Source organism: Dermacentor albipictus, chromosome 7 (assembly GCF_038994185.2).
Source record: "Dermacentor albipictus isolate Rhodes 1998 colony chromosome 7, USDA_Dalb.pri_finalv2, whole genome shotgun sequence".
NCBI lineage: Eukaryota > Metazoa > Arthropoda > Arachnida > Ixodida > Ixodidae > Dermacentor > Dermacentor albipictus.
In genome coordinates, this window is record NC_091827.1 from 45,497,232 (window position 1) to 45,524,625 (window position 27,394).

Sequence of the window (27,394 nt, forward strand, 5' to 3'; positions counted from 1 at the left end):
CGTTTAAAGGGACTGACAACTGGCCAAAATGAGCTGCGAGGGGTTGATCGAAATGAAATTAAGATGATTTATAGTGATAGATTCCAAGACGCTGTTCGCCATTTACGTAGGAAATATAAGTTTAAATTTGGAAACAAAATATGAAAAACCAGTAAGTGCTAGGCCTGGCAGTGAAATATGGCAACTTCAGATGTAGTCTATTAGATATTGTACGCAAGTCGACTGTTACTAAGTACAGCGTAAATATTGCTTAAAAGTGCAGTTGGTATATTATTATACACCCGCGCATTATTCTACGCTCCGGAAATCAAAATCGCACGTGTCGTTGCGGCAGAACGCTGTACTCCGCATCACGTGTAAAGGCACCATATCGTTTTCGATGCGATTGGTTTCGTTTCGACTGGTTAAATACCAGAGCGGTTGGACGTGAAATCCCGAAAACACGGAGCTATTATGGCAGAAATACTTCAACAATTCAGAAAACAATAATCGCAAAAACATCGACTCGATAAACAAAATCATATCATGTAGCTACGCCCACTTTTGTCATCAGCCTCCCAGTGTTACGCTCACTTATCACCGTTTTCAGCATGCTTAATTCCAATGAACGACTACAACCTCACTGCAGATCGAAAAATTCTGATCAAAAATGTTCCAAGGCGTTTTCCGCGCCAGAACATCACGATTACACACACTGACCGGTAAGCTTTGCATTGCACTAAATAAAAGAAATGTAGCCGAAACGTACTTCATTACTCGTTTAACTGCGACTTCTGTAATTTACATGCTCATAATTACCAATATACACCGTAGTATAACTTTCTACGGCACGTTTCTAAGGCAACACCGCATTCACTATAGGCGGTTTCGACCCGCTTTGAAGCGTCGAACTCATGGCTGAGTGGTAGCGTCTCCGTCTCACACTCAGGAGACCCATGAAAATTGGTTGTCATTGCCTTGAAGCTATGTCAAGTGCACGAGTATTAAAAGCGAAGCTTTCCTGTGGGAACGTCGCCGGGTTTCGTGACCATGGCTGCGGCCTTAAAATGCCAACCGATCACAGTGGGTCGCAGGGTTGCTTGCACCACCAGCAGATGGCGCTTCCTCCGCAGCTGCGTGGTAATGGGGAAGTAAACGCTTGGTGCGGATAGAATGGTTTCGAATTGCGCTGTACGCAGGTGTGCGCGTGCTGCCTCGGAAACCATGACGCGTTCAAGGCGTCCATCGTAATCGCTCGTTTTCAGCAGCTCCGCTTAAGAAAGGCTCGGTATAATTTGTGTGCGAATGGGCTTGTGTGTGTGTATTCGTGCGTGCATGCGTGTACTCCTGTTTCGACTCTTTATGCATTCACACAAAGCTTGGCTGTTTATAGATGCCAGCTCGTTGGATTTGCAGCATTTCCTTTTTAAACTTGGAAAGGATCCTATAGAGAAAAAGCAAATACGTTTAACGTCGTTTCTACCGAGAGCAATCATCACTGGTTCGATGACGTGGGTATGGCGTCATGCATTTTTCTGCGTAGGGACTGTTGATAACAAGTTCTAAAATGTGGTGATGAGGCTTCGCTTATTACTTTGAGATACAACGCCATAACGGTTTCACGAAGGCACACACGAACTGCTCTAGGATGAGGGAGCGCGAGACTTCCTGAGGGGGATCACCCTCAAGGACGTGACGCTCGCGCCACAAGGGCGATAACGAAGCATTACAAGAAGCCGCTGGAGGCGCATTAAGCGGAGTTTGCTTTTTCCAACTTTTAGTTACGCTCGTAGAAGTTATAAATAACCCTCCTTCACAAAACATATATTATTCAACGTTTTTCACGCGGAAGACAAACAACTCGTTAAATATCAAAGTGCGCTCGCTAAACATAGCAGTCCATCAGCGACGCTAGCCACACTGGACTCACCTGCGTGTTTCTTTGCGGCTTGGCGAGTGGGCTCTGCTTTTTATGGGCCTACTCGCCACGCCGGATACTTAAGAAGGATACTGTCCTTCTTAAACTTTCTTGAACATGTGCTATCGTCACGCTTAGAAGTTCGAAACTGGGTTTCCGGTATCGGACCGACCTTTCCGTTACGCCAACGGCCATCGCCGTCAGGCCACTTTATCCTGCGCTCCACCTTCCCCTTAATGCGAAGAAAAAACTGGGTTTGTAGTCTAGTGCCCCTGGCATTCAAATTCACAATCGTGCGACAATGTACAACTGAGTACACTAACAATTGTCAGGATTGGGAGCTCAATCCCATCGCTCGTGATCCGTTGTCAAGATTGGAGTCCAGCATGAATTAGAAGGTAGCTGGCCCATGCCGTCGTCCAACTTATCCACGCTGAGGACGATGATGAAGGGAAGGACTGCTTCTCATCGAGAACGAGGAATACGGGTTTATATACAGTATTTAAATCAGACTGACATGACTGCTTGAGAAAAAGAGTGTCAGTCCAACATGACTGCTCAAGAGAAGTGTGTCGAGCACCCGCACAACAGCAGTTTTTAAACACTCGGTCTGCCGGCGATACAAGGCGGCGAACGTTCGTGTTTCATCGCAAAACTAGCCGCCTCCCGCAGGACGGCCTACGCACACAAAGGCACACACATTCCCATGTCCGGAGCCGACATCAGAGGGAAGCCGTTCCGGCTACCTCGGAGCCATGGTGGGTAGCTCGTTGTCCTGCGTCCCGGTCGGCGCGTGGGAAGCAACAAAAAACGGCTTTCCCGCGGCAGCTCGCGCACGCGTAGCAGATCAGGTCCGCGCTGGGGAGTTTGGGCACAATAGTTCGCCCGCCGAACTCATTCCGTCACAACGGCGATGGGGCTAGAGGATGGCGGCGTTTTCAGCACAAAGCCCGCTTCATCGAACGCATCCTAGCTGAAACGACGGAGAGTGGCGGATGCGCGTCTTGTTCCCCAGTCGTAATTAGGTGGCAATCCCGCATTGCAGCTCGCCATTCTTAACACAATGCACTACTGAGCACACTGTAAACCGATTTACACCCTTCATGGTGTTTTCGTCTATAGCTCACACTATTACACCCTTGTCTGCGTACGGGCGTCAGTGATAGACCGATATGCACCCTTAAGGATCTTTAAGGCTATAAACTGGATTACAATACAGCGTTGGCGACTGGCGAATTTTTTTTTTCGTGAAGCTTGCCCCGCAGGTAGATCCGAGTGATGGCCTTTGTCCATGCATTTCTGATTCCACAACAGGCAATACTGTAGATGAAGAAAACAACGTTCAGCGCGTCACAGATTTGTCGTCGAAATGGTGGTGCCCGTTATGAGAGCCCACTGCCGTCGCAGTAAATGAAATCACAACGGCAGGAATCGCCTAAAAAGTTTCTTGTTTATTCAACTATTTGCTATCGAAACACAACAGTCCCTCAGGTGATGCCAGCGAATATTTAGTGCCAGGTACGAATGCATAGAAAGGCAACAGCAATGAGCAGGCGCTGCCAAAGCAGCCCACACTAAGTGCGACAAGTCAAAAGGGGCTACAGGCCTCACATGACGTCATTTATTGAAAGCTTAAGCGGTGGAAATACAAGTACACAAGCAATCACACTCGCGGTGTCACGCCTTGACAATACTTGAGTTACAGTTGTAATATAAAGCTATAACTGCACTTACAGCATAGTGAGAGAAGCGACATACACAGTATAGTCATACATTCCAACCAAAACTTGAGTCCCACAATGTGAAAAGGTTGATCTTTTACCATACACGATTACAGTTCAGAGCACACGGCTAGATCGTATTCACAAGAACTTGTGGTTGTGTCGCGTAAGAGGATGGCTTATGATATCCCAGCTGCCTCAATGTCTCTGAATATGAACCCCTAATATTCATTAGGCTTTAAATAGGGTCGGTAATCTAATTTTATAGCGAGTTGTTTCTTACTAGGGAAACAGAATGCGTCCGTTTCAAAGAAATTGATGAAGGTGGTGGTGATAAACTTTATTGAAAGGGGGAAGGGTAAAGAGGGACGCGGCTGAGGGTTAGGGCTCAAGTAAGGCCCTGGGCCTGCTTGGCCTTTTCCGCCCAGTCCACCAGTTCAAGTTGTCGGTCGACGTCCCCGGAACTGAGCCAGGCTGTCCAGTCAGTCTCGCTGCTGACGGCGGGATCAGAGAACGGGAGCGAGGAGCATTCCCACATTATGTGTGGGAGTGTTCCTGTTTCTGAACAGAGCCCACAATGGTCGCTTTCCCTGCCCCCTGTGATTTTGTTAATGTAAATTGATGAAGCGGTTCTAAATAACAGAAGTGGTGTCGATGCCGTTTAACGTTTACGTACAGTGACGCAGATTGAAACACACATACGAGCACTCTTGCACAAATTATATGAACAACACATACCGTTACACTCTGCTCTAATTTTAGGCGATGATCCACTAGTCCCATTTTGTGACGTCCGTAAATTTTTAGACGACACTGGATTTTTACATAAAATATAGATTATTAACACAGTCTTTCACTTTATAAACTGTATTTTAGAACACCTCGTGTTTGGCGCAGCATAGCCTTAGCTGCTTTTGCGCCATTAAACCCCATTAAACTAACTAACTTTACGTACAGTGAGTACAGTACAGTTCGCAAACAATAATGTAACAGTAATCCTCGAACTTTCTTAGATGGAAACAACCACAAGATGTCCATAGTGTACACACTTGAGCTGCCTGGTTAATTTTCAACATCGTAATATTAAGTGCAACATGCGGGTCTAGACAAGGTGGACGACTGTGAAAGGCGCAGTGTGACATTCTTTGTGTGCTCAGGCCAGTGGCTTCCGCTTCTGAAAGGAGTGTTTGAGTTTAACAAAAATGAGAGATTTGAGGCTATTTTTGCTGGCTACGCTACAAAGCAGTGGCGGACATCACATTTTGCGCGACCATGCATTCCCAATATGAGCGTTAATGATCTCTTGAGTACTCATTACGTTTTCTAGTTTGTCTTTGGAAGGCATGTAGTAATTGATGAATTTAAATCGGGCGCCATTCAAACCATAACTTTTCGTTATCGGAACTCTGTAATTGGCACAAGTTTTAATACTCAGATTGTGCAACATGTATGTTTAGTATATTCCCGCCCGCCAGATTGTTTCAGTAAGGGAAACACTTACTCGCAACCACATTGCATTTCGTGACAAATTTAGAGTGCCTACATAACAAGCTTGTGCCATATGCCCAGTTTCTACTGAAAACTAATCGCTTGAGTCATAGCATTTATTCCAAGTTCTGCGAAGAGAGCATGCCCCCAGTTGTTGCAATATATTGTTAATTTTTATATTCCCCCTTACTTATCATGCGAGTTGACGCATCCACCATTGCCATGAAAAACTGTTAGCAAACGGGACCTTAATAACCTACTTTCAATAACCTCACACAGTCATCGCAGAAAAACATCAATAGGCATTTTACGTTTTCAACAAAAAAATAAATATTTCACTTGAACTATTGACATACAGCCAAACCTACTTGACAGAATACTGAAATACACTCATGATTGCACAGCAGTACAATATAAAATGCTCTCGCTCCATAAATATTCTGGACAGAAGCAGATATGAAAGTCAAATACAGCACACATCTCGAGGAACTCGATCTTTAAATTGAATTTTGACAAGCAATGCAACGCTGTGAGGTCTCGGCAAGCGTGCATATGAAGACATTTTTACGAACAATGACATGAGAGTAAGTTTTGACTATAAACTTCTTTCTCTTGAAACGTTTGCGAGATGCACGAATGGTCTTTCTAAACAACCGTTGTCTCTATTTGCGTTAAACCTGCTGCAGTATAACAGAAGAGTAAATACTCAGTGACAGTTGGGAGAAGACATTTCTGTGGCAATATACCGAATAACTTTGCTTATTGAACATATAAATTGTGGGAACATACCAAATTTTCTTTAAGTTAGGCATCAAATTTGCAGACTTCCCTCTAACAAAACTAACACACACACAAACAAATGCATTTTTATAAACTGGCACGGATCAGTACGCGATGAACGAATGCTTAGTCACGTTGCTACCATTTCTCCACATTCCTATGCAAGCATTTCTTTAAAAATAAAGAAAACTGCGCTTTCTACAGATACCTTTTGGCAGAACGCACATAAACAAAGTAGTTATTCAACGTAAATTGATGAACGTATAATAATCAAGTTGTCGTGGCAGAAGCAGTGGAAAATCTTGATGTCCCTTTCTGCTACTCAAATGAAAACTTCTACATTTGGTACTTCGCTTTTACTTACACATTCATTCAGTGACTCAAAAATATAGACCTTCGCTGACAACAATTTATCTCGTTTCAATGCAACACATTTTATTCAAAAAGGCCGAGTGGTTGCTAGACAAGATATCTTCTCAATCAACGCAAGTTGGAGATGGGAAATCAGTCGGATTGGAGTGCGCTAAAAGCACTTTCGAAAGCCGTACAAGACAGATTTGTCACCGTGATACCAGGCGAAACTGTCACTGTCACACATAAAATGGAGGCCTCCACTAGCTTAGGCTATTGGCCCAACAGTATTGTGATGTACTATTTTCATTGAAATCAACCAAACACATAAGGGCGAAGTAAATGCTCCCGACATACCCATTCTGGCAGCGGAGCGCCCCCTGTCTGAATCAAGTTGCACAAGATGGCGAACGCGTCTTCTTTTTCCATCACACCCTGCGCATCCTCGGAGGTGATGAAGTCCACGAATTCCGACGACAGCGCCAAGAACCTCAGCTTCGGCAGGAAGGCAGCAATAGTCGTCTTGAAGTCCATGGCACCCGCCTTGCAACATGATCGCGCCCATCGTAGCGCCGCTTGAATTACGAGAATCTCTTGTGTATCTCTCAGCTGCGGCAACAGAGTCACAGTTTATTATAGTTAGACAAAATCATACGCAAATATTTCGTTGTAATTTATGGTGCGCAAGATATTGGCTTAGGATTGCAAGTGGCTGCTAAGACTGTCGCTCAAGTTAGCTTTAAGCTTCGATTAAAAGTAGAACAGGCTAGTATAATTTGAATAAAAACGTGCCTGCAATCACCTAGCAATATTACTACAAAAATCTGCTAAATATTTTCGGTAGCTCATGATTGCGCTCGCGTACCATAATCAAATCCCAAAGCATATCACATCGCAACAGTTTCGGTGGAGGCACCAGATAAATCAACGACGCCCCCGGAGAACGACGACCAACCAGCCAAACAGGCGCAATCTGTGGAGCTTTGCTTAAGTGGCCGAATTGCCAGTCTAGAAGCAGAGACGGCTTCCCACGGCGACAGCTCTCCACTTCTCAGTGTCCCACAGTAGCCTTAAATCGAGCCACAAACGTTCCCCAGAACAGCCGGGGGCGAGGTGGACGGATGACTCAGCTCTACCAACGAGCAGGCCGGTTCAACGTCTTGGACGCCACCGTCCAGCTGAATAACGGTGCCTTCTTCCTTAACTTAACCGCGTCTTCGTGGCATGAAAACCACAAAGACACTTTCCCAAAGTAGGAGAAGTTCGTAGACAATATCAAGAAGTGCTCCGGGGATCCGGCGGTAGAAAACGGGCCTATGAAACATTCATGCCGCGAGTTCAAGTTCCCGGCGCAACCTGCGCGACATGCGTCGAAGTACTTAAGCTTAAGGCCCTTGTATCTCAGACGAGTGAAGAAGGCAAGGTTGGTTATCTCCTAAAAGGGATCGTCAATGACGGGTACCAGAATCCATATAACGCAAAACTATTCAAATATATTTTTACTGCTATATCCCGACGTCCCATTTGCGTAACTGACGATACAATCTTCGGGCAGTGACCCGCTGCGTTATTTTCTTCACCCAATTTCTCCTCGTATGTAGGTCATAATAAATCTACTCGGGAACGTGGTGCGCTTTGGAAAACATGAGATTTGGGCGCTGAAAAGCTACACAAGTGAGAAACACACACAGAATCAAAGCGCTCATACACAAAATTTTGGCGCTGTTTGTATGCGTGCGTTTCCTCCATTGCGCTTGTCATTGCACACCCTGAAATCATCCTTTTCCATATCGTATATGGGTCACTTTGGTGTGCTTTCAAAACGAATAGCATTGCCTACTGTTGCGGCTCGTGGTAGCGTTTAGGCCAGGAATCCACCCAGCACAGGGATGAGTACGTCCGGTAGCAGGAATGAAGGAAAATGGGTACATATTACATTGGCTCAAAATACGGAAGCCCACTCTATGTAGGAGCACATACAATGTCTGACTCGCATCAGGACACGTCGGCATTTTTCTCACTGCACCAAAGGTTACCGCTTTTAAAACAGTCGTCGTCCCTAGAAGACAACACTAGGGAATCTGATAACTGTATGTAGGCCAATCGTAATCGTCGAACCGCTCGCAAAATCCCTCTCACTAAATCGCATCGTTTCGCCGGACTCCGCCTCCTATGTTGCACCATCACCCCCGCAGAAGTCATAATCGCCCAGGAATCTGGAAAATCGACGTCGACGCGGTTCCCACGGTAGCCTTCGACGTTGGCCCCTTTCCTTAATTAATTCAGCGTCTCAGGGTCAGGTTCACGTACGGGGGTCCTCACGCTAGTTATCAGTTCTACTAAGGGGGCCGGTGGTTGTCACCTTGATGTGAGCGCCTTTGTTTGCGCGCTAGTCTATGTCGGCCCTCCTCACCGTCTGGGCGCGCGCTGAAGGGCAGCCTCAAGGAAAACGTCCAACGAATTTGCCAGAGTTATCCAATAGCTTGAGCCAAGGGCTTGAGCCAATATGTTGGCGCTCATGTTTGAATACACTCGCGGTCGTTGCATCGTCGACATTACAGCTTTGTCATCCGGCTCCGTGTCATGTCATCGTGGTCACGCCATCATCATCATACAGTCTTCAAGCATTCGTTGTCATGCTATCATCGTGAAGCTTTCGCGGTCATTCCATCGTCGTTACACCAGCTTCGACATTCGGCTCTCGTAGGCTGTCGTTGTCAAGCACTCTTCCTCATCCCATTCCTCATACCAATCATGACATCTGCTACGTGTGACCGGATCGGGGAAGCGACCGTCGAAATGGCGCCGGCAGGTCTGCTGCAATTACTCATTTTGTGAAAACAACAAGGCGCCGAGTCAACAGGACATCGGCGAGCATGGCTGCGGCGGTGACTCGTTTTGTAAGGAGGACAATGCGCCGTGTCCCGAAAGGAATGGTGTCAAGATGGCTAGACGCAATCGGCGGAGCAAGTAGTGTTAGTGTTTACGCCGACACCGTCACGGTCTATTTGGAGCAGGGGAGCTCCTGGTAAAGATTTTGCGGTGCCGTCTCATGCAGCTTAGAAATCTTCAGTCAATGGACAGACGCGGCGGCCACTGACTGCAGGGTCAACTCTGGGATAAAGAGGCGCCTGCTCGGGTCAAGACCTCTGTCTGCGAAAACCCACTCAACTCAGCGTGGTGAGTAAACCCTCCCCCTATAAGGCGGGTCGGCTGCGATTACTTTGAACGCTCCGAATCGGTTGACGGTTGAACGGCCTTTTTGTCTCACCTAGGGACCTAGGGAGGATAGTGTTTATAACCAGCCGTGGCGCGGCTGCTGAGAGTGCATTCTCGTTCAGTCATGCTAGACTGATGAACTGTAACGTTCTCATGTAGATGCTGTAAAGAAATACCATATTGCTAGTTCTCGATGAGAACAAGTCCCCCCTTTCAACGACGTCTTCAGCGTGGATAAATTGGACGACGGCATGGGCCAGCTAGCATCTATTTCATGCCCGACCCCAACCGTTACAACTGCCTGACAGCGGTTTGCGACGTGGTGCTGTGTCTGCGGTGAGTGCTTGTTTCTTGTTTTGACGTTGCATAGTTCACTGAGCATGTGGTCATTTGTCTGCACGCTTTGTCGCGATTCCTATGCGAAGTTTGCTTTGTTTGTATAAGCACTACGTGGGCGTGTTAGCGGCATTTGGTGCGCTTAATGGGTTTGTATGATAACCGGCTTAACTTCGTGGGCACGCTTGGCTGTGTGCACTAACGGGATTACAAAACTTTTGAGATTCAGCACAGTCTATTCTGTCAAAATTTCGGGCTAGATCATCGAATTTCCTCTAAGGAAAGCAACTCTCTGCGTTTTGTGGTTACGTGCTGGCCTTCTTTAGATAGAACAGCTGTTCATCCTTGACGGTTGCTCGGTGGATTTGAGACACAAAGGAACCGATGGAAAGCGTGTGCGTTCTTTCGAAACCGAGTTACGCAGCGCGTTCGTCGGCTATCGACAGCATCATGGGTCAATGAGACGTGCGTGCTAATTTGTGTTATTTTTGAAGTGTGCAAAGGTTAAGACGCAGCGGCAGAGCACCCGGAAAGAAAACGTGCGGTCACCCGCTCATTCCCTGGCTGCTTTAGTCGTCGTTCGTGCTCGTTCTTTTAGTTCGCACGCTCGTTTAGTCGTCCGCTTGTTCGTTCGTTCCACTATCAGTTCCTACGGCCACTATGTTCCTGAGAGGCACCTGGTGTGGCATGTGACTGGAAAAGCAAACCTGTAATACATCTATGCTGAAAATAAACTATGAACTTGCAACTCGACTGCTGTTTCATATCACTTTGACCTCTATTGAACATCATTTCACTTACCGCAATTTCGGCCGCGTCATAGCGCGGCAATTCTATGCGCGGTCATCACTATACAAAGTCATATCTCGCAAATGTTACTTCGGAGCGGGCGCAGCAGAGCTCAGTGCGAGCACCTTAGTGCAACTCGGTTCGCGACAAGTACGCCACTTAGTGAACGGACGAGCTATTGCACGATGAAATGTTATTCGTGGTAAGTCACTAACCTGAAAAAAATTTATTTAAGTCCACAATGCAGTTGTTTGATACTGAGTGAAGCGCTGTTATCGCGTTCCCACTTCGCGAAAAAAACGCTAAAAAAACAAATTTTATTTTCTATTTACGCAGAGTCCAGACTCGATAATCGGCGGCAGTATTGCTGTCGACGTTGAGGCACGAGAACCATAACACCACCAGCACCCACCTCTGAGCATTTGCGCCTGCTTAGAAGATTGGCAAGCACGCACGTTGGAGGCACTGTACCTAGCAATACTCTTTCGAACCTTCATAGCAGCAATCGTTCGTGCCATCTGTCAGCCTTTGTACGCCATAGCTGATACCCGTCGCGAATTCACAGGGTAGGGACGGCGCCAATTATACGGGCTACCGAGAGCTTGCTGGAGATCAGTATGTTGGCACTCGAACGTAAACGTGTTGTTTACAACCGTTCGAAACAAGCTCTTGCCACACGCTTGACAAATGTTGCGCACCGAATTGCAGCACACACAATACATTCGGAGTCATGGCGTAGCGTTAGCTTCCGTTCAGATATTAAAAAAGGTTATCAAAAGAGAAAAAGACAAGGCTGCTGCCACTCAGTTTCTATACCCGTCAGATAGAAATTCTGCGCTGTACACGAAGCTACTCGGAGCTAGAAGGCCAACGCGAACGCTTAAAGGCGCGAATGCATGCACTGCTTTGCTATGCGTGAAAGAGAGGAGAAAGGAGGAGGAGCGAATACGGAGGAGGAGAGTGTCGCTACTTCACGAAATTTAACGGGCTCTAGGATCTCCGCCGTTCTCCCTTCCCCGCGATGCCACCAGTGCGCCTCCCCCTTCCTATTGGAGTAGCGCAGTCTGCTGAGTCCGGAAGCCTATGATTTCTTTTGTGTTTTGCTCAACATCATTCTCGGAGGAATGCAGTCCATACAACTCTAGTTTCATGCTAAGCAAAACCTTCGTATGAAATTCTTGTCACGCGATTAGCGGTTACCTTGTCCAGAACAATATGCACGATCTCCGGACGGCTATTCAAGAACGCGTCGGAACTCAGCACACGCTCTCCTTTCTTGTAGAGCACGGCTTCCGCCACTTTGTCCAGCGATCCATAGCCGCTCTCGAAGGCACAGTCGAGCAAGGTACAAGCTTCTTCGACGTCGACGAGCTCGCGAAGGTAGGCCCGGCACGCACTTGCCAGCTCCTCGAAGAGATATTTCGCCGCTGCAGCATTTGTGTGCAAGGCTTCCAAACAATCTTCGATCCTGGCCTGTCCAGCGTACACGTACCTGCAAAACAAAAGCGAAGTGGCAAAATGGCTGACCAAGATGAGCTTTTCAGGAAACATACAATGGCAATACAATGTAGCTGTGTAACAGGACCGGCGAATGAAAGAGCCTGGTCCTTAATATGCATCGAAAAATTAAGACAACGCACGTTTATAATGTAATCCCTGCAAAGAGATAGCATTAGAAAGACGTTGAAGATAAACTGACGATGCAAACGAGTGTCGAACACACAGTACCATATTTCCTATGAAACGCAAAGTCCAGAAAGCGACTAATACGTAAGCAGCACGGTCGCCGGATTGGGAGCGGATTGTACTTCCAAGAATAAAATTTATCTGAAGCAGTTTAATAACTAAAGAAATAAGTGTATCCTGCCGAGATATGGAGATTAATATAACCGCAGTATATCAGTTACAGTATACCGGTATTGATATAGTAAAATTCTGATTCATGCACAGCATAGAGTATGCTTTCTCACAAGCTGCAGTGAGCTTTAGATACCCAATGGTTCAGCAAGCGTTTTAGCGACAAACTTTTCCCTTTAGCGACCAGCGACAATCCCTACCAACTTTACAGAACCATTGGCGACATTTTAGCGACTTCGAAGTCAAAAAGAAACAAAAATGCCAGGCGACCCTAGCCTTTGACTTAAGAGACAATTTTAGTGCGTCCGGTATTCCTGCAAGCACGGGCGGTAAGCCGGTTGAGCGGGTACGTAAACGTGGTAACAATAAAAATTCAAACAGCGCTAGACGACAGGACCAGAAACAGGAGGAGAAAAACACGGCGGTGAACTTACAACTGATTTGAAGTAAGAAGTCAAGGTATACGTACAAAACTGGGCACGCATGCGCCCGGTCATACATCGATGATCAGATACAAACTCCGGACAGCCAACATACGCACGCGATGTACCTGCCTTGCAATCTACCCTTTATGCAGCAATGTCAATTCTTTTGCTGACAGGATGAAAGATGTTTTGCTAACGCAACTATTAGATTTTCTGATGATATGGAATGCTTCAGCGACTTCTCTGGTAGTCGTGTCACTATGAAAAAATAACAATTGTGTATCGTCAAAGAAAGGTACGCATTTACAAATGATGTAATGCTTTGCCAGGTTAGTGTCTTTTTTGGCCAATGAATTGGCATGCTCCATTAGTCTAATATTGATGCAACGGCCTGTCAGGCCAATGTAAGTTTGACCATAAGATAAAGGAATTTGGTAGACAGCGCCCTTCTTGCAACTGATGTACTTATTGACATGATATACCTTGCATGCAGCATTCCGTGTAAAGCCTTCCTGCTTCCTCTGAACTGCTGCCCCTATTTTACCCAGCTTCATCGGAGCACAAAAAACGACCCTCACACCGTACTTGGCCCCTACCCTCTGAAAACGACGTGACAACGCGTGCTCATAAGGCATGACAACAGCTTTTTTCCCCGCTACATTTTCTTTGGGCTGTTCCTAACATTTCAGCGCTTTTGTAATCTTATTAGCACCAGCCACAATTACAGAATCTGGAAAACCGGCCTCTCTGCATCTCTGGGCTTGGACCATCAGGCTACTGGACATTTGATGAGCACACGATTTTTTGACAGCCATACCAATACATCCTGTTACAATTCCCAATTTAACAAGCTTAAAGTGACAAGACGTGTAGTTTACAAGAGGTTTTTCACTCCTGGGAGCGTATCGCCAGCATACATGGTTAGACAAAAAGATCAAATTCAGATCTAAGAACTGCAGGACGTTCCTCTGTGGGATCTCATGTGTGAAGCTCAGTCCAGACCCATGCTTAGAAAAGACATCGAGTAAGTCAGGCACACATACAGCACCCTTAGACCTAATTGAAATTAGGAAATCATCCACGTATCGAAAAATTTGAATATACCTTCCATTTAAGACTTTCTCTACTTTCCTGTCAACATAACTTCGGGCAATTTTGGCACCAATACACACCTCCGACTATTGCTTGAAAAATATATCTTCCCACATTACATAGGCATTCTCTAAATAAAAGGATAAATGTTCCATGAAAGACCCACTCGAAATGCCACAGTTATATTGGAATGGGGGGCGTAAACGTGAGCGGCCAGATTGGTGGCTCCAGCTGGTGGTGCAAAGCTCAACAACACAAACACAAAGCCGATTACTATTTCTGCTTAGCTGCGGTGTAAGTAGATACCTTTAGCCTGTCCGCTATTGTGGCAAACGGGGGCGGTTTGCCGGATTTGCGGGGCCGTAAACGTGAGCGACCGGAGCGGTGCAGCCACCTGGTGGAGTAAGTTCATCCAGACAAACACAGAGCTAAAATTGCTGGTGGTGCAAATTTTCGGTAGCGGCGTAATGGTGAACATGATTACGCCACTGTCGAAAATTTAAATCAGCAGCTAAGCAGAATGTAGCAATAGGCCTTGTGTTTGTGTGGTTGAGCTTTGCACCAACGGCTGGGGCCACCAATCTGGCCGCTCACGTTTACCTGCCCGCTCAACCGGTTAATAACCGCCCGCGCTTGCCGGAATACCGGACGCACTAAAACTCTCTAATTTTCGACAGCGGCGCCTCGTTTTCTTGACAAGGTACATCGGGGCAACCAACTACAAACTCCACACGACGCGTGAAAATTTGGAATAAAACGAGGGCTAATTTTTTTTCGACGGTTTTTTATCAAGCTATAAACCTGAATGCTTTCCCATGCCTTACATTTACTATGCTCAAAACGTGCACCAAGTGTGAAGACTGTGTCATGTAGGCTTCCTTTAGGATTACACGGGAAACGCGAAAAACAGCCGTATGGCACCTTGGAACACTTAATAAGGAATTTTCCACGACGGCTCCAAACATCCTACACCCATAGAACATGCATAGTAAGTCACGGACAGCATGTTACCTAGTTCAACGAAATATGAGCAACGTGTCCCCTACATAGTTCACCAAGGACACCGGGAAAACGTACTACAGGCCTCGCATAACGCATGGTATTTTGGAGTATTATTATTGTTTATTCCCAAAGCCCGAAGTAATCCTACGCATTTCAATGTTTCGGTGCGCGTCAACAATATATTGGCCCCATTTTGTCCAAATGTGAAACGCCTGCGGTTTTTCGTCCTTCATAAAGCACACATAAAAATTTGCGCCCTTATCACGCTGAACACTTTGCTCACTTCCTCAATAAAATTTTTCGGTATTACATTTTTTTAGAATAACTTCAAAACAGATCTAACACCTTTCAGTGCTTCTAGACGCTGTAACAACTTCGCCGTAAATAAACGCACTGCATCGTTTCACAACAATCACAAGTGGTAAAGGCCATGTAAAGGCCACGCTTAGTAAAGGCCACGCTTACACTTTGTGAACAACGCGCGCGTGTCTTTCCGGGATCGAAAGCGTGGGACATTCTAAAAATGACACAGTAGGGCAATGCCTTTGACGACGGCGGATCAATACGGCTGAAAGTACTCACTTCAGAAGGCCGTAGAATCCATCAGGGTGGAGGTCCGTGATGACCACGGTGTCCTTTTCGGGAAGCTGACCGTAGAACATGGCTTCGAAAACTTCACTACTCAAGGCCAGTAGTTGCTTGTGAGCCTTGAAGGTCTTCGAGGTGCTGAATTGTTCCGGTTTCACGACGAACTCCACGTCAGCGTGATATCCGCTTTGCAGGAATTTCTCAAAGTTCAACTGCAAAATGACAGCGGCTCTCTCAGAAGCATCTCGACATATCTTATCGGAATTGGTTTCCACGCAAGTTCCCTTCACTGTAAAGTTTCTCTCTGCATAAACAAGACAGTCCACATCGCGTGTAAGCTATACGTGTTGCGGTTTATGGAATACCGGGGCAGGATATTAATGCACGGCTAGCGAAAACGCTAGTGTCAGCTTCAAAGTGGGGGATCAAATAAACGCATGTGCAGGGATGGACGCAGCGAAGCAAGTTTTGAGCAGCTGTGGGAGCAGCAAATTTGGCACTTCGGAGCAGGTTTGGAGCACGAATTATCCGTGTTGGAGAAGTAAATGCGCGTTTTGGTGCAGCTTGTTGAATGTCAATAGTGAAATACAGGTATCAGAAGAAAAGGTGTTCCTCTTTCACTTTGCAGAACAATATTAGGGTATGGCTGACCAGTTCTGCAGAAGACGGCAGGTGAACAAAATACATGAAAAGGAGGAGGAGGAAGAGACATTCCATGATGAGGGGAAAAAATGGAGGGAAGGGAGTGGTGCAGGGTATGTCTCTATTCCAAGACTCCGGTGGCCACCGCAACCCGCCACCGCCTTCTGGACCTCACCGCAGCATGAAGCTACAATGGAAAACCACACTGGTTTCTCAGAAACCACCGTTAAATTACATCCTGGATGTGCGTACAAAACGCGGCCAAGAAAAAAAAAACGAGCGGCTTCCGTGAGCAGCGCTCACTTGATATTGATAGGACAGCTAGTGTTATTGCTAGGCGAGCTTTCTTTTTCTTTTATAATGGGAAGCATTTCTTGGCGAACACTTGCCACTTTGACAGTATCTATCTAGCCGCCTACGTTTTGGTGCTCTGAAGGTCGTTTCGTTAACTTGTGGTGAATTCCAGTGGGGACAACAGAAGCACTCAAAAGCACGCTGAAAGTGCTCTTTCCAGGCTCGGCGTGTTTCAGTGGTCGAACAATAGTGGGAGGGGCGTCATCCAGTGGTGGAACAAGAGTAGGTTCGCTGCTGCGAGAGCAGTCGGGAGCAGTCCGCACTGCTCTCGCCTGAAAAGCTTAGTACGGAGAAAGTCACGTGATTCAAGCCGTCATATCCTCTTCATTTGTATTTATTTCGCTTCAGCCGGTGATCGCAGCGGCAATGCCGGCCACCAAGCCTAGTTGCTGTTATGGCCCCCGTGACTTTGACGCCGTTGATACGAACGAGCTTTGCAAAGATTCGGCTACAGATACTGGCATTACTGGCATTTCTAGCACTCCTTGCTTCTCGTCGCATGTGCCGAGGACAGCGGCAACAAAGCGTGTTCGCCTTGCTGAAGTGCTTGAGACGCTCGACGGTGACAGCAGCGAAAGCTACTGTCACCGCGTCGGGTGCTCACCGCGAACCGGTGAGCACCCGACGACCACAACACGGTCATACGTGTTCTGCCGCTCTCCCACAGAAAACGCTGGGACGTCGATTGCTTGCGTCACGTGGTACATTTCTCCTCACACGTCCCCTTCCGAGTGTTCCGGCTTTCATTGCGCTGCCAGCCGACTCCGCACTGCACCGCGCTCTGCTTCAATTCTCTCAATGGAATTCGCCATTGTTATGCACCATAATTGGCATAGTATGACAAGAGTGTATGACGAACATAAACGATCTGTCGTGACCCGAATATCATGACACTTCTGTTCTCTCAATGGAATTCGCCGCTGGTATGCACCATATTTGGCATAGTATGACGAGAGTGTATGACGAACATAAACGATCTGTCGTGACCCGAATATCATGCACTTCTGTCTCCTCAATGGAATTCGTCATTGGTATGTACCAAAATTGGCATAGTATGACAAGAGTGTATGACGAACATAAACGATCTGTCGTGACCCGAATATCATGACATTTCTGTTCTCTCAATGGAATTCGCCATTGGTGTGGACCATAATTGGCATAGTATGACAAGAGTGTATGACGAACATAAACGATCTCTCGTGACCCGAATATCATGACACTTCTGTTCTCTCAATGGAATTCTCCATTGGTATGCACCATAATTGGCATAGTATGACAAGAGTGTATGATGAACATAAACGATCTGTCGTGACCCGAATATCATGACACTTCTGTTCCCTGAACGTAATTCGCCGTTGGTATGCACCATAATTAGCACAGTTTGACAAGAGTGTATGACGAACATAAACGATCTGTCGTGACCCGAATATCATGACACTTCTGTGCCCTGAATGTAATTCGCCGTTGGTATGCGCCGTAATTGGCATAGTATGACAAGAGTGTATGATGAACATAAACAATCTGTCGTGTCCCGAATATCATGACATTTCTGTTCTCTCAATGGAATTCGCAATTGGTATGCACCATAATTGGCATAGTATGACAAGAGTGCATGACGAACATAAACGATCTGTCGTGACCCGAATATCATGACACTTCTGTTCTCTCAATGGAATTCGCCGTTGGTATGCACCACAATTGGCATAGTGGTATGACAAGAGTGTATGACGAACATAAACGATCTGTCATGACCCGAATATCGTGACACTTCTGTTCCCTGAATGTAATTCGCCGTTGGTATGCACCATAATTGGCATAGTATGACAAGAGTGTATGACAAACAAACGATCTGTCGTGACCCGAATATCATGCACTTCTGTCTCCTGAATGGAATTCGCCATTGGTATGTACCAAAATTGGCATAGTATGACAAAAGTGTATGACGAACATAAACGATCTGTCGTGACCCGAATATCATGACATTTCTGTTCTCTCAATGGAATTCGCCATTGGTATGCACGATAATTGGCATAGTATGACAAGAGTGTATGTCGAACATAAACGATCTGTCGTGACCCGAATATCATGACCCTTCTGTTCCCTGAATGTAATTCGCCGCTGGTATGCACCATACTTGGTATAGTATGAGAAGAGCGTATGACGAACATAAACGATCTGTCGTGACCCGAATATCATGACACTTCTGTTCCCTGAATGTAATTCGCCGTTGGTATGCACCATAATTGGCATAGTATGACAAGAGTGTATGACAAACAAACGATCTGTCGTGACCCGAATATGATGCACTTCTGTCTCCTCAATGGAATTCGCCATTGGTATGTACCAAAATTGGCATAGTATGACAAGAGTGTATGACGAATATAAACGATCTGTCGTAACCCGAATATTATGACACTTCTGTTCCTTCAGTGGAATTCGCCATTGGTATGCACCATAATTGGCACAGTATGACAAAAGTGTATCACGAATATAAGCGATCTGTCGTGACCCGAATATCGTGACATTTCTGTCTCTTCAATGGAATTCGCCATTGGTATGCACCATAATTGGCATAGTATGACAAGAGTGTATGACGAGCATAAACGATCTGTCCTGACCCGAATACCATGACACTTTTGTTCTCTCAATGGAATTCGCCATTGGTATGCACCATAAATGGCATAGTATGAAGAGAGTGTATGACGAACATAAACGATCTGTCGTGACCCGAATATTATGACACTTCTGTTCTCTCAATGGAACTCGCCATTGGTATGCACCATAATTGGCATAGTATGACAAGAGTTTATGACGAACATAAACGATTTGTCGTGACCCGAATATTATGACACTTCTGTCTCCTCAATGGAATTCGCCATTGGTATGCACCATAAATGGCATAGTATGACAAGAGTGTATGACGAATATAAACGATTTGTCGTCACCCGAATATTATGACACTTCTGTTCTCTCAATGGGATTCGCCATTGGTATGCACCATAATTGGTACAGTATGACAGGAGTGTATGACGAATATAAACGATTTGTCGTGACCCGAATATTATGTCACTTCTGTTCCCTGAATGTAATTCGCCGCTGGTATGCACCATACTTGGCATAGTATGACAAGAGTGTATGACGAGCATAAACGATCTGTCGTGACCCGAATATCATGACACTTCTGTTCCCTGAATGTAATTCGCCGTTGGTATGCACCATAATTGGCATAGTATGACAAGAGTATGACGAATATAAACGATCTGTCGTAACCCGAATATTATGACACTTCTGTTCTCTCAATGGAATTCGCCATTGGTATGTACCATAATTGGCATAGTATGACAAGAGTGTATGACGAGCATAAACGATCTGTAGTTACCCGAATATTATGACACTTCTGTTCTCTCAATGGAATTCACCATTGGTATGCATCATAATTGGCATAGTATGACAAGAGTGTATGACGAGGAGTGTATGACGAGCATAAACGATCTGTCGTGACACGAATATCATGACACTTCTGTTCTCTCAATGGAATTCGCCATTGGTATGCACCATAATTGGTATAGTATGATAATACTGCATCACTAACATAAACGATCTGTGTCGTGACACGAATGGCAGGACATATTTGTCATGTAGGTCATGAAACAGCCGCCTACATCTTGGGGTGCTTTCGTTATGTTTGTATGTACCAAAATCGGCATAGTGTGAGAAGAGTGTATGACAAACATAAACGATATGTCGTGACACGAATATCATGACATCTTTGTCATGTAATCAGCTTGTTTACGCCATCTATTCACACGTACTTAATCTCTCCCTCCTTCCGTTTACTTTCATTGTGAACAAGGCCTCCGTATGGTAGCCGAAACGTCTTGGTTTCTTTTTTTCATGTTATTGGTCGGCATCCGTTTTACCCTTGACTATGAGGAATTCAACCTACACGACTTTTCGTCGAACTCTTGATTTCACCGAAGCCACTATGACACCACGGCGGGTTCTTCACGAATCCTAGGTCGTTTCAAATGCTGTTATCGGTCATTTGCAAACGACATTCACAACTTTTTCGTTCACATCTTATGAATCAGCCTAATTTTAAAATTTAGCTAATTAAAAGTGTTCGAGCACAATGAACGAGAAATATTCGCAGTGGCCACCATGAACCGCTCCCATCAAGGTACAGTGAACGCCGTCCTCGTGGTGACCCCAGCTACTTTTTTCATTCTTGCCGACTGTCAGTTAATATAGCAGAATAACGCATAATAAATGTGAAGTGACATACTGGTCATGTTTGCCAGTATATCACATCCCTTGCCAAGAAACCGCTCTAAGATACTTTGTTTTTCAAAATAATAAAGGGATCAAAATGTTTATTGGCTTTCCAGGCTGCGTCATCGTCCAATATTTTGAATGCTGGATTATTCGGGCTCAGTTGCGGTTCAGACACTAGCTGCATGAAGCCAGTGTAACATGGCAACCGATATTTTATTCACCGAACAATAGTTTATCAAAATTTCCGGACTAGATCTGAGTTATAATGCATTGTATAGCATTAAGAGTTTTCATCTTCTTGTCGCCCAGTTCCAATTTTGCCACCAAACACACCCACACTCGAAAGATACCAACGCTTAAACGGATTGCAGGGCTAAGCGCTAGACAGCGCAATCCTATGATTGCGTGGTTGCCACTGGACGCGTACATTCTGTTAAATTTGGAGACTTGATTCGTAATTAGTCTTTTGGCTCAGGCTGGCGCAGCTCGATGGTTTTGCGCAATTTGCGCAATTGGAACGACACTTCCATCAACGCGTGTTTGATGCTGATACACTGTGTCGAGGACTTATAATACCAAAATGCCTTTTCTTGCGACAGTACATAGTAAGTCTCAAAAAAGAAAAAAGCGAACACTCACAGGCATTGTCGGTCCCGTCGTCGGCTGTCAGTCGATATCACAGAGAGGGAAGGTCAGGTCAATCTGCGATAAACAATCGCCACCGTGAAACGGGCGCCTTATCATATTGCCCCAGTCGCAATTCCCAAACAGCTTTGATATAGCGTTCCGCCGGTTCACAGGGGAACAGACAGAACAGCTACAAACCCGCTACACCCACATCCTCGAGACGACTGTACATGGAATAGCGATCCGCAGTGCTAGCGAAAGGTGAGCGCTAAATCCCACGGGCCTATGATGCACATGGAAAGATAAGGAGTTTCGGGACAGCGTCTCTGTAAGCCCTAACAGCGGTAAATCGAACAGCCAACAAATGTAATAAATATTAGACGTTGCTTTTCGTCCACAAAACGGGATGAGACTAAACGCAAACTGATATTACGGTACATTTTTCTTCTAGCGTCAAATGGCAAGTGGCAATGGCGAATTCAAATGAAGTATGGCCGTTGCCACGTTGGCACACCATGAATACGCAAGTCATGCAAATTCAGCCGAAGCTAAATCCAATAGCGTGCTTGCGTACGTGACCGCAAAGCATATCGTATAGCCTTTAGGGCACGCATCCTCTGGGCCCTTTGTACTATATACTCTAGCTATTTGGGTAAGCTGAATGGAGCGTGCACAAAGCGAGAGGAGCGCAGTGATTAGGGGAAGGGAGGGACGAAGGGAAGGAGATCTACACTCGCATTTAGTTTTTAGCAGTGTCACTGTACTTTGCTTAGTTCCTTAACGAAACGGAAGTAGCGCCCTTCTCGTGGCAAGGGGTTCAATAACGACGGGCGGAACTAAGCACGGCATTAATACCTTCGCTTGGGCACATCGGATGATAAACTGGAACTGACACAGTTCCTGCGAAGAGCTCCAGGATTAAACAACTACCAGAGACTTTCCTTTTTAGACCAAACAATATGCGTTTCCTCCGTTGAAGGCCCTTACGCAAGCACATCAAAGCGCAATACATAGAGACTGCGTTATGGTGTGAAAAACTGGCCATTCAGTGACACTCCGCTTAATAATTGTTTTAGTTTTATCATTAATCGCACACTAAATCTCTCTGAACAAACACAAGGAACTCAGCCCAAGTAATGCCACAGCTACAGCTACTGACACTTCAGCAGGACTACTGGTTTGTGTCGACTCTTTCGTGACTAAGCGATAAAAGCTTCAGAATCTTTATGTTTACCACTACTTCTCCTACATTACATCTAATTTGCTACTTTTTGACAGATTACTGCTAAAGAGCGATCAACTTTTACTAAACACAAGTACTAGGCGCCTTAATATTCATACTTGAGATTAAGAATGGTGCCAAAATTCGGGTGCCTGAAGCCACCTGACTTCCTTCTAATAAAATAGTTGTGAAGGTTCAAAAATTGCGCACCTATAACAGTTACTGTATTTCAGATTTGGTGCGCGTCGTGTGTTTTCTAAACATTTACCGTGCAAAGATAATTTAGATGTCATTGTATGCATTACTGCTTCGCATATAGTTTAGCGTAGAACTATTACGAATACATCCTTGCCGGGAAAGACTTCCGTTAAAATGCCTCTTTTGCCAGCGAAAATTTTCTACTTATTTTTCAAGCATAAATCTACTAGGCCCACTGTTATTTATGACCTGCGGCAACATTGCTTTGTGCAAAAGGGGACCGTATTTAGGCGATACAGGCGCCACAGTGGCGCCATCTATCGCTTCGCAGCGCATGCATCGAACAGCGTATAAACATGTTCCTCCAATTCGAAAACTCAAGCAGATCGAGCTTTCTGCTGTCGTGTTATAGGCGTTTGTGCGCCGAACAATACAGACGACAGACATATTTTCTTAAAGCAGAAGCGCCGCAACCAGACGTGTACGTAAAGAATTACATGTACATAATTACTTGAAACCAATTATGTTTTCGGTGTCTTGTTTTTTAAGGTTTTCCTCGTTTATCATATAACCACAACTGTAATTCACTTAACGTTTTTTCAGCAACCAATTACATGTAACCAGCACTTTATTGACGATACAACTTGTAACAGGCGACGGAGCTGACCTGAATTTGGCGAACTCGAATGCGCATGTTTAGACAGGCAGACACCGGGACTCGGTATTTGTTTCCTTATCAAGCTGGTGCTGGCATGCCTCGATAGCAAAGGCCACTTAGGACGTCACCTGCCAGCAAATCCCAAACGGATGACGTTTTTCAGCTCAGTCCATTCTCTATCACTAGCAAAGAAAATCGCAGAAGCCTACGATAGCCACGCCTAGGTTAAACAGAATATTGAAATTTAACGTGCCCAACCAGCAAGGCATTTATCACAGCAGCATAGCGGGTTGACAGAATAGTGGTGAGAGCTGCGGGGTTTATTTTAACAGCATGGGGCTTTTTCTAACGTGCACCCAAAGCACAGTGCTCGAAGTTTTGAATTTGCTACTTTTTCAAATTTCAATTCTCAAGAGTGGTCGCTGCTGCCGGTAACCGAAACCGCGATCTCGAGCTCAGCAGCGCAATCCCATGACGTCTGATCCACTGCCGCGCTACGCTCACTTTATATTGGGCTTCTTCGATTTTCCACTTCTGGCTACCCGCGGGCTGCCAGAGCCAGCCAGAGCGTCTTCGTTTTTCTCGGGTTGCTCCGCCCACCGCACTACGCACTTCCGCCGGGCGTTCGTTTTGCTCGCGCTGGACGGTTCTGGCTACCCGCGGGCTGCCAGAACCTGCCAGGACGATTTTGGTCTGGCTGCTCTCTGGAAGTTCTCTGGCTAGCAGACGACTAAAAGAGGCGATGGGCGCTCGCCGCCATCTTTACGGGGACTTCACGGATTGCTACACGGGCGCTTGAGGACTTAAACTTGCCTCGCTCAGCCAACTGTCTACGGTCATCTTCGGATTTCCTTACTTCTAGCGTTATCGTTTTAGGTGCTAACGCTCCGTTCCGCATCGCGAAGCGGTGTGATACGAGCCGTGGTGAACCGTTTGAAGCTTTTGTGTGTGTGTGTGTCCCCTGATTGCTTCTTCGCGGCAGTGATCAGCACGCCGCGCTCTCATGCGTGCATGTTATCTGCATCGTGTTCCACGCAAGCTGTAGGCGCTCATTCACACATTGCGGTACATTTTGGGTTCGTCTTTCACTGATGGCGTTCCTTTTCACATATCTCGCGTATGCATGCGGATGTATCTCCTTTTTCTGCAGTTAGCTAAGGCTTTGCAGCTAGCCCGTGTGCGCTCCGTCTCTCCGTCGTATGCTTGGGTGGCAGCTCGAAACCGACATGAGTTCGAACTGCAGGCCGTTGATCTAAGAATACACAGATTGCACTCGGTACATTTAGACGCACGTACATTGGCTTATTGCTCTCATGATTGCGACCAATGTTGTTTTTCGTGTGAAACGTTTCGCTGGTCACAGGCGACGTGCATTTTCACGCGCCAGCCGCGTCCCCAGCTCCTTAAATGAGAAGCACCATCAGCCACAACAAACTTTCTGAAATCGAAGCCCAAACAGGTCGGCGCGAAATTTTATGCGTATGAGACGTACCCGTTAACCTGCTTTTTCATGTCTTGTGATGACACAACGCCAACTCATCATTGTCGCCGGTGGTCGACGTGATCGCTGCGAGCAGGGATCCTCCAGCTATCGCTTTCGAGTATACAATCACGATTTCGCGTCTTGTCATGCGCCTCGTCGGAGGCCATCGGTTGCGCTGCGCAAGGCGAGGTTGGCCGAGTCGCGCGAAATCGCGCGAAAGTGATCGTGTTCCTGAATACAACTATATATTTTCAAGCTGGCAACGCACAAATGGGCCGACTACGCCGAGCGCGCGTCGGCCTCGACGGGCGCTGCCATGCTGGTAGCATGTTTACATTTGGCCAGCTGTACCGGCGTTCGATTTTGCAAACTTCGGGCAGGTTCGGGTTGTCTTGGGGATCCCAGCCCACGTGACTTCCTGTCAGAACCGGAACTAGCTGGCTGCCGTCTGGCTCCCAGCGGGCTGCCAGAACTCCGAAAATCGAAGAAGCCCATTATGCAACCAATACGCTACATCGAATACGCTAATAAAAATGCACATCACGAATTGAAGACAGACAGAAAAATCACTTAACCACAAGTAATAAGCCCACATCATATTACGTGTCGCTAAAAATGCGTAACCTGCTCAAGCTTAACTTCGTACCGAGAAGAACGTACCCTGGCGTAAGGTTACGCTGGGTAAGGTGACATACGGAAAATCCACTGACACGAAAACACTCAGAGTCAGTCTCAAAAGTTTACGGGGATTGCTATTTCCGATAAAGTTGAACTTTTACGAACCCTGGCCGCACACATGGTCTCGAATTTTAAATTCACCACCTACACAGCGATCCATTAAAAACAAAAGCGTCATGCCTTAGCAAAGGAGAAGTTAACATTTCCCGTGATACCCGTGTCCCGTAAACTTTCGCGCCCGGCTGTACCTTGCGCTACGTGTTTTCGTGTGTCAGTGTGTTTCGCCTGCCGTGCGCCACTTTCGCAGTGCAACCATACACAATGCAGTGACGTCACATATCAACTGGCCCCCGTCAATGCACTTCTGATGGAAGTTATACTATAGCGGATCCACGGTCTTTGATATGTTTCGCCGAGATGAAGAGCTGTGGCTAAAACAAGCAGGACGACAGAAGCGATGAGAAGGGCACAAAACTTATACTTGCGTGTGTGTCGTCCGGGTACTCACACTGCCAACTACAAGGCCACACCCGCGCCAAACCACGACGATGTACGAAAGTCCACGTGGGAAAACGATACTTTGCGCTGCACAGCTAACGGAGCTCACCGAAAGGGAACTCAAGGGTCGGGAACACATACAAAAATCTTAAAACATCCGTGGGGGTAAATAGGCCGATGAGCATGACTGATGAGAATGGCAGAGACTTACGCGTACCTTGTACGGGTACTCACGGTGCCAGCGATACGGCAACAGCAAGACCATGCACGAATGCCCACGGGAGAAAAACGACACCATGCGCTGCGAAGCTGACTGAGCTCACTGACACACGGCTCTCTACTAGCTGCGCACACACGGACACACACAATCAGGCGGGAGCAGGGAAGAACGGAGCGTTTGATCGGGGGAGGAGGAGCGTAGCCTCGAACCAGCGCGCCGGCCCACTCTCCTCCTCGCACTGATATACGCGGATTGCTTCCAGCGGCAGCTGGGCAAGGTAGCAGTTTATTGGCGAATTAGCCTGATTCTAACGAGTTGTGCCTGGGATTTTTGCGATTTCAAATACAAGGTTCGAAGGGCTACCACTCTGCTGTATTTGGCAGCAAAAAATAACTCTCGGAAGCAAGCATGAAGCGCATCTCCAACCGCGGCGACTTCGTGGACACCGCCGCTGCGATAACAGAGACGCGTCCGCTGTGTATTGCCAGCATACACAGCAGGAACTTGATGCCATCGCGCGTATGCTCGCACGGTTTTTTTTTCCCAGTGAGCGCTTTTCAACCAACTTGTAACTGGGCACCGATGATCAAACTGGGATATGAAAGAAAGGTGCGTATTGGAGTCGGTCAACTATTGCGAATGGATGAACTATTTATTCGTGCACGCACATTAAAACTTATTCTGTTCAAACATGTTCTAAGGTTATCATGATTGGCAACCAACGTTCTGGCGGAAGTTGACCGAAGTCATACTATGAAAACAGCGCATGGGGAATAAGAAATGATGGTGTGTTCTTTTCCATTCTGTAACCACCGTGTGCCGGCAGACCCTAGTTCACATGGGCTCTCCCGTTCTTCCAAATCTCACAGGCAAGCTGTCGACGCCGCCTATTGCGCGCTTTGTATTACTACAGAAAATAAAGTTGCTGTTGCAAAGGAAGTTTTTCGTTTTTCTACTCTCTCGAGTAGGCGATGTGCCCTTGCAAGCACAGGCA

At 46.3% G+C, this 27,394-nt stretch overlaps 1 protein-coding gene across 4 annotated transcripts; it reads right to left on the reverse strand.

The window, feature by feature from the left end:
* Positions 1–3,504: 3,504 nt before the first annotated feature.
* Positions 3,505–26,564, reverse strand: LOC139047957 (BTB/POZ domain-containing protein 6-B-like). 4 transcript variants are annotated; one of them, XM_070522164.1, is made up of 6 exons: positions 26,398–26,564; positions 21,456–21,518; positions 15,540–15,757; positions 11,782–12,073; positions 6,595–6,846; positions 3,505–4,792 (listed from the first exon to the last, which is right to left on the reverse strand). In XM_070522164.1, the coding sequence occupies exons 2-6, from the start codon at positions 21,459–21,461 to the stop codon at positions 4,772–4,774; spliced, it is 789 nt and encodes a 262-aa protein (XP_070378265.1). In that variant the 5' UTR covers positions 21,462–21,518; positions 26,398–26,564; the 3' UTR covers positions 3,505–4,771. The 4 variants fall into 4 exon arrangements, with proteins under 4 accessions (XP_070378265.1, XP_070378262.1, XP_070378263.1 ...); XM_070522161.1 differs by having other exon boundaries at positions 3,505–6,846; XM_070522162.1 differs by lacking the exon at positions 26,398–26,564 and adding an exon at positions 26,191–26,307 and having other exon boundaries at positions 3,505–6,846.
* Positions 26,565–27,394: the final 830 nt, after the last annotated feature.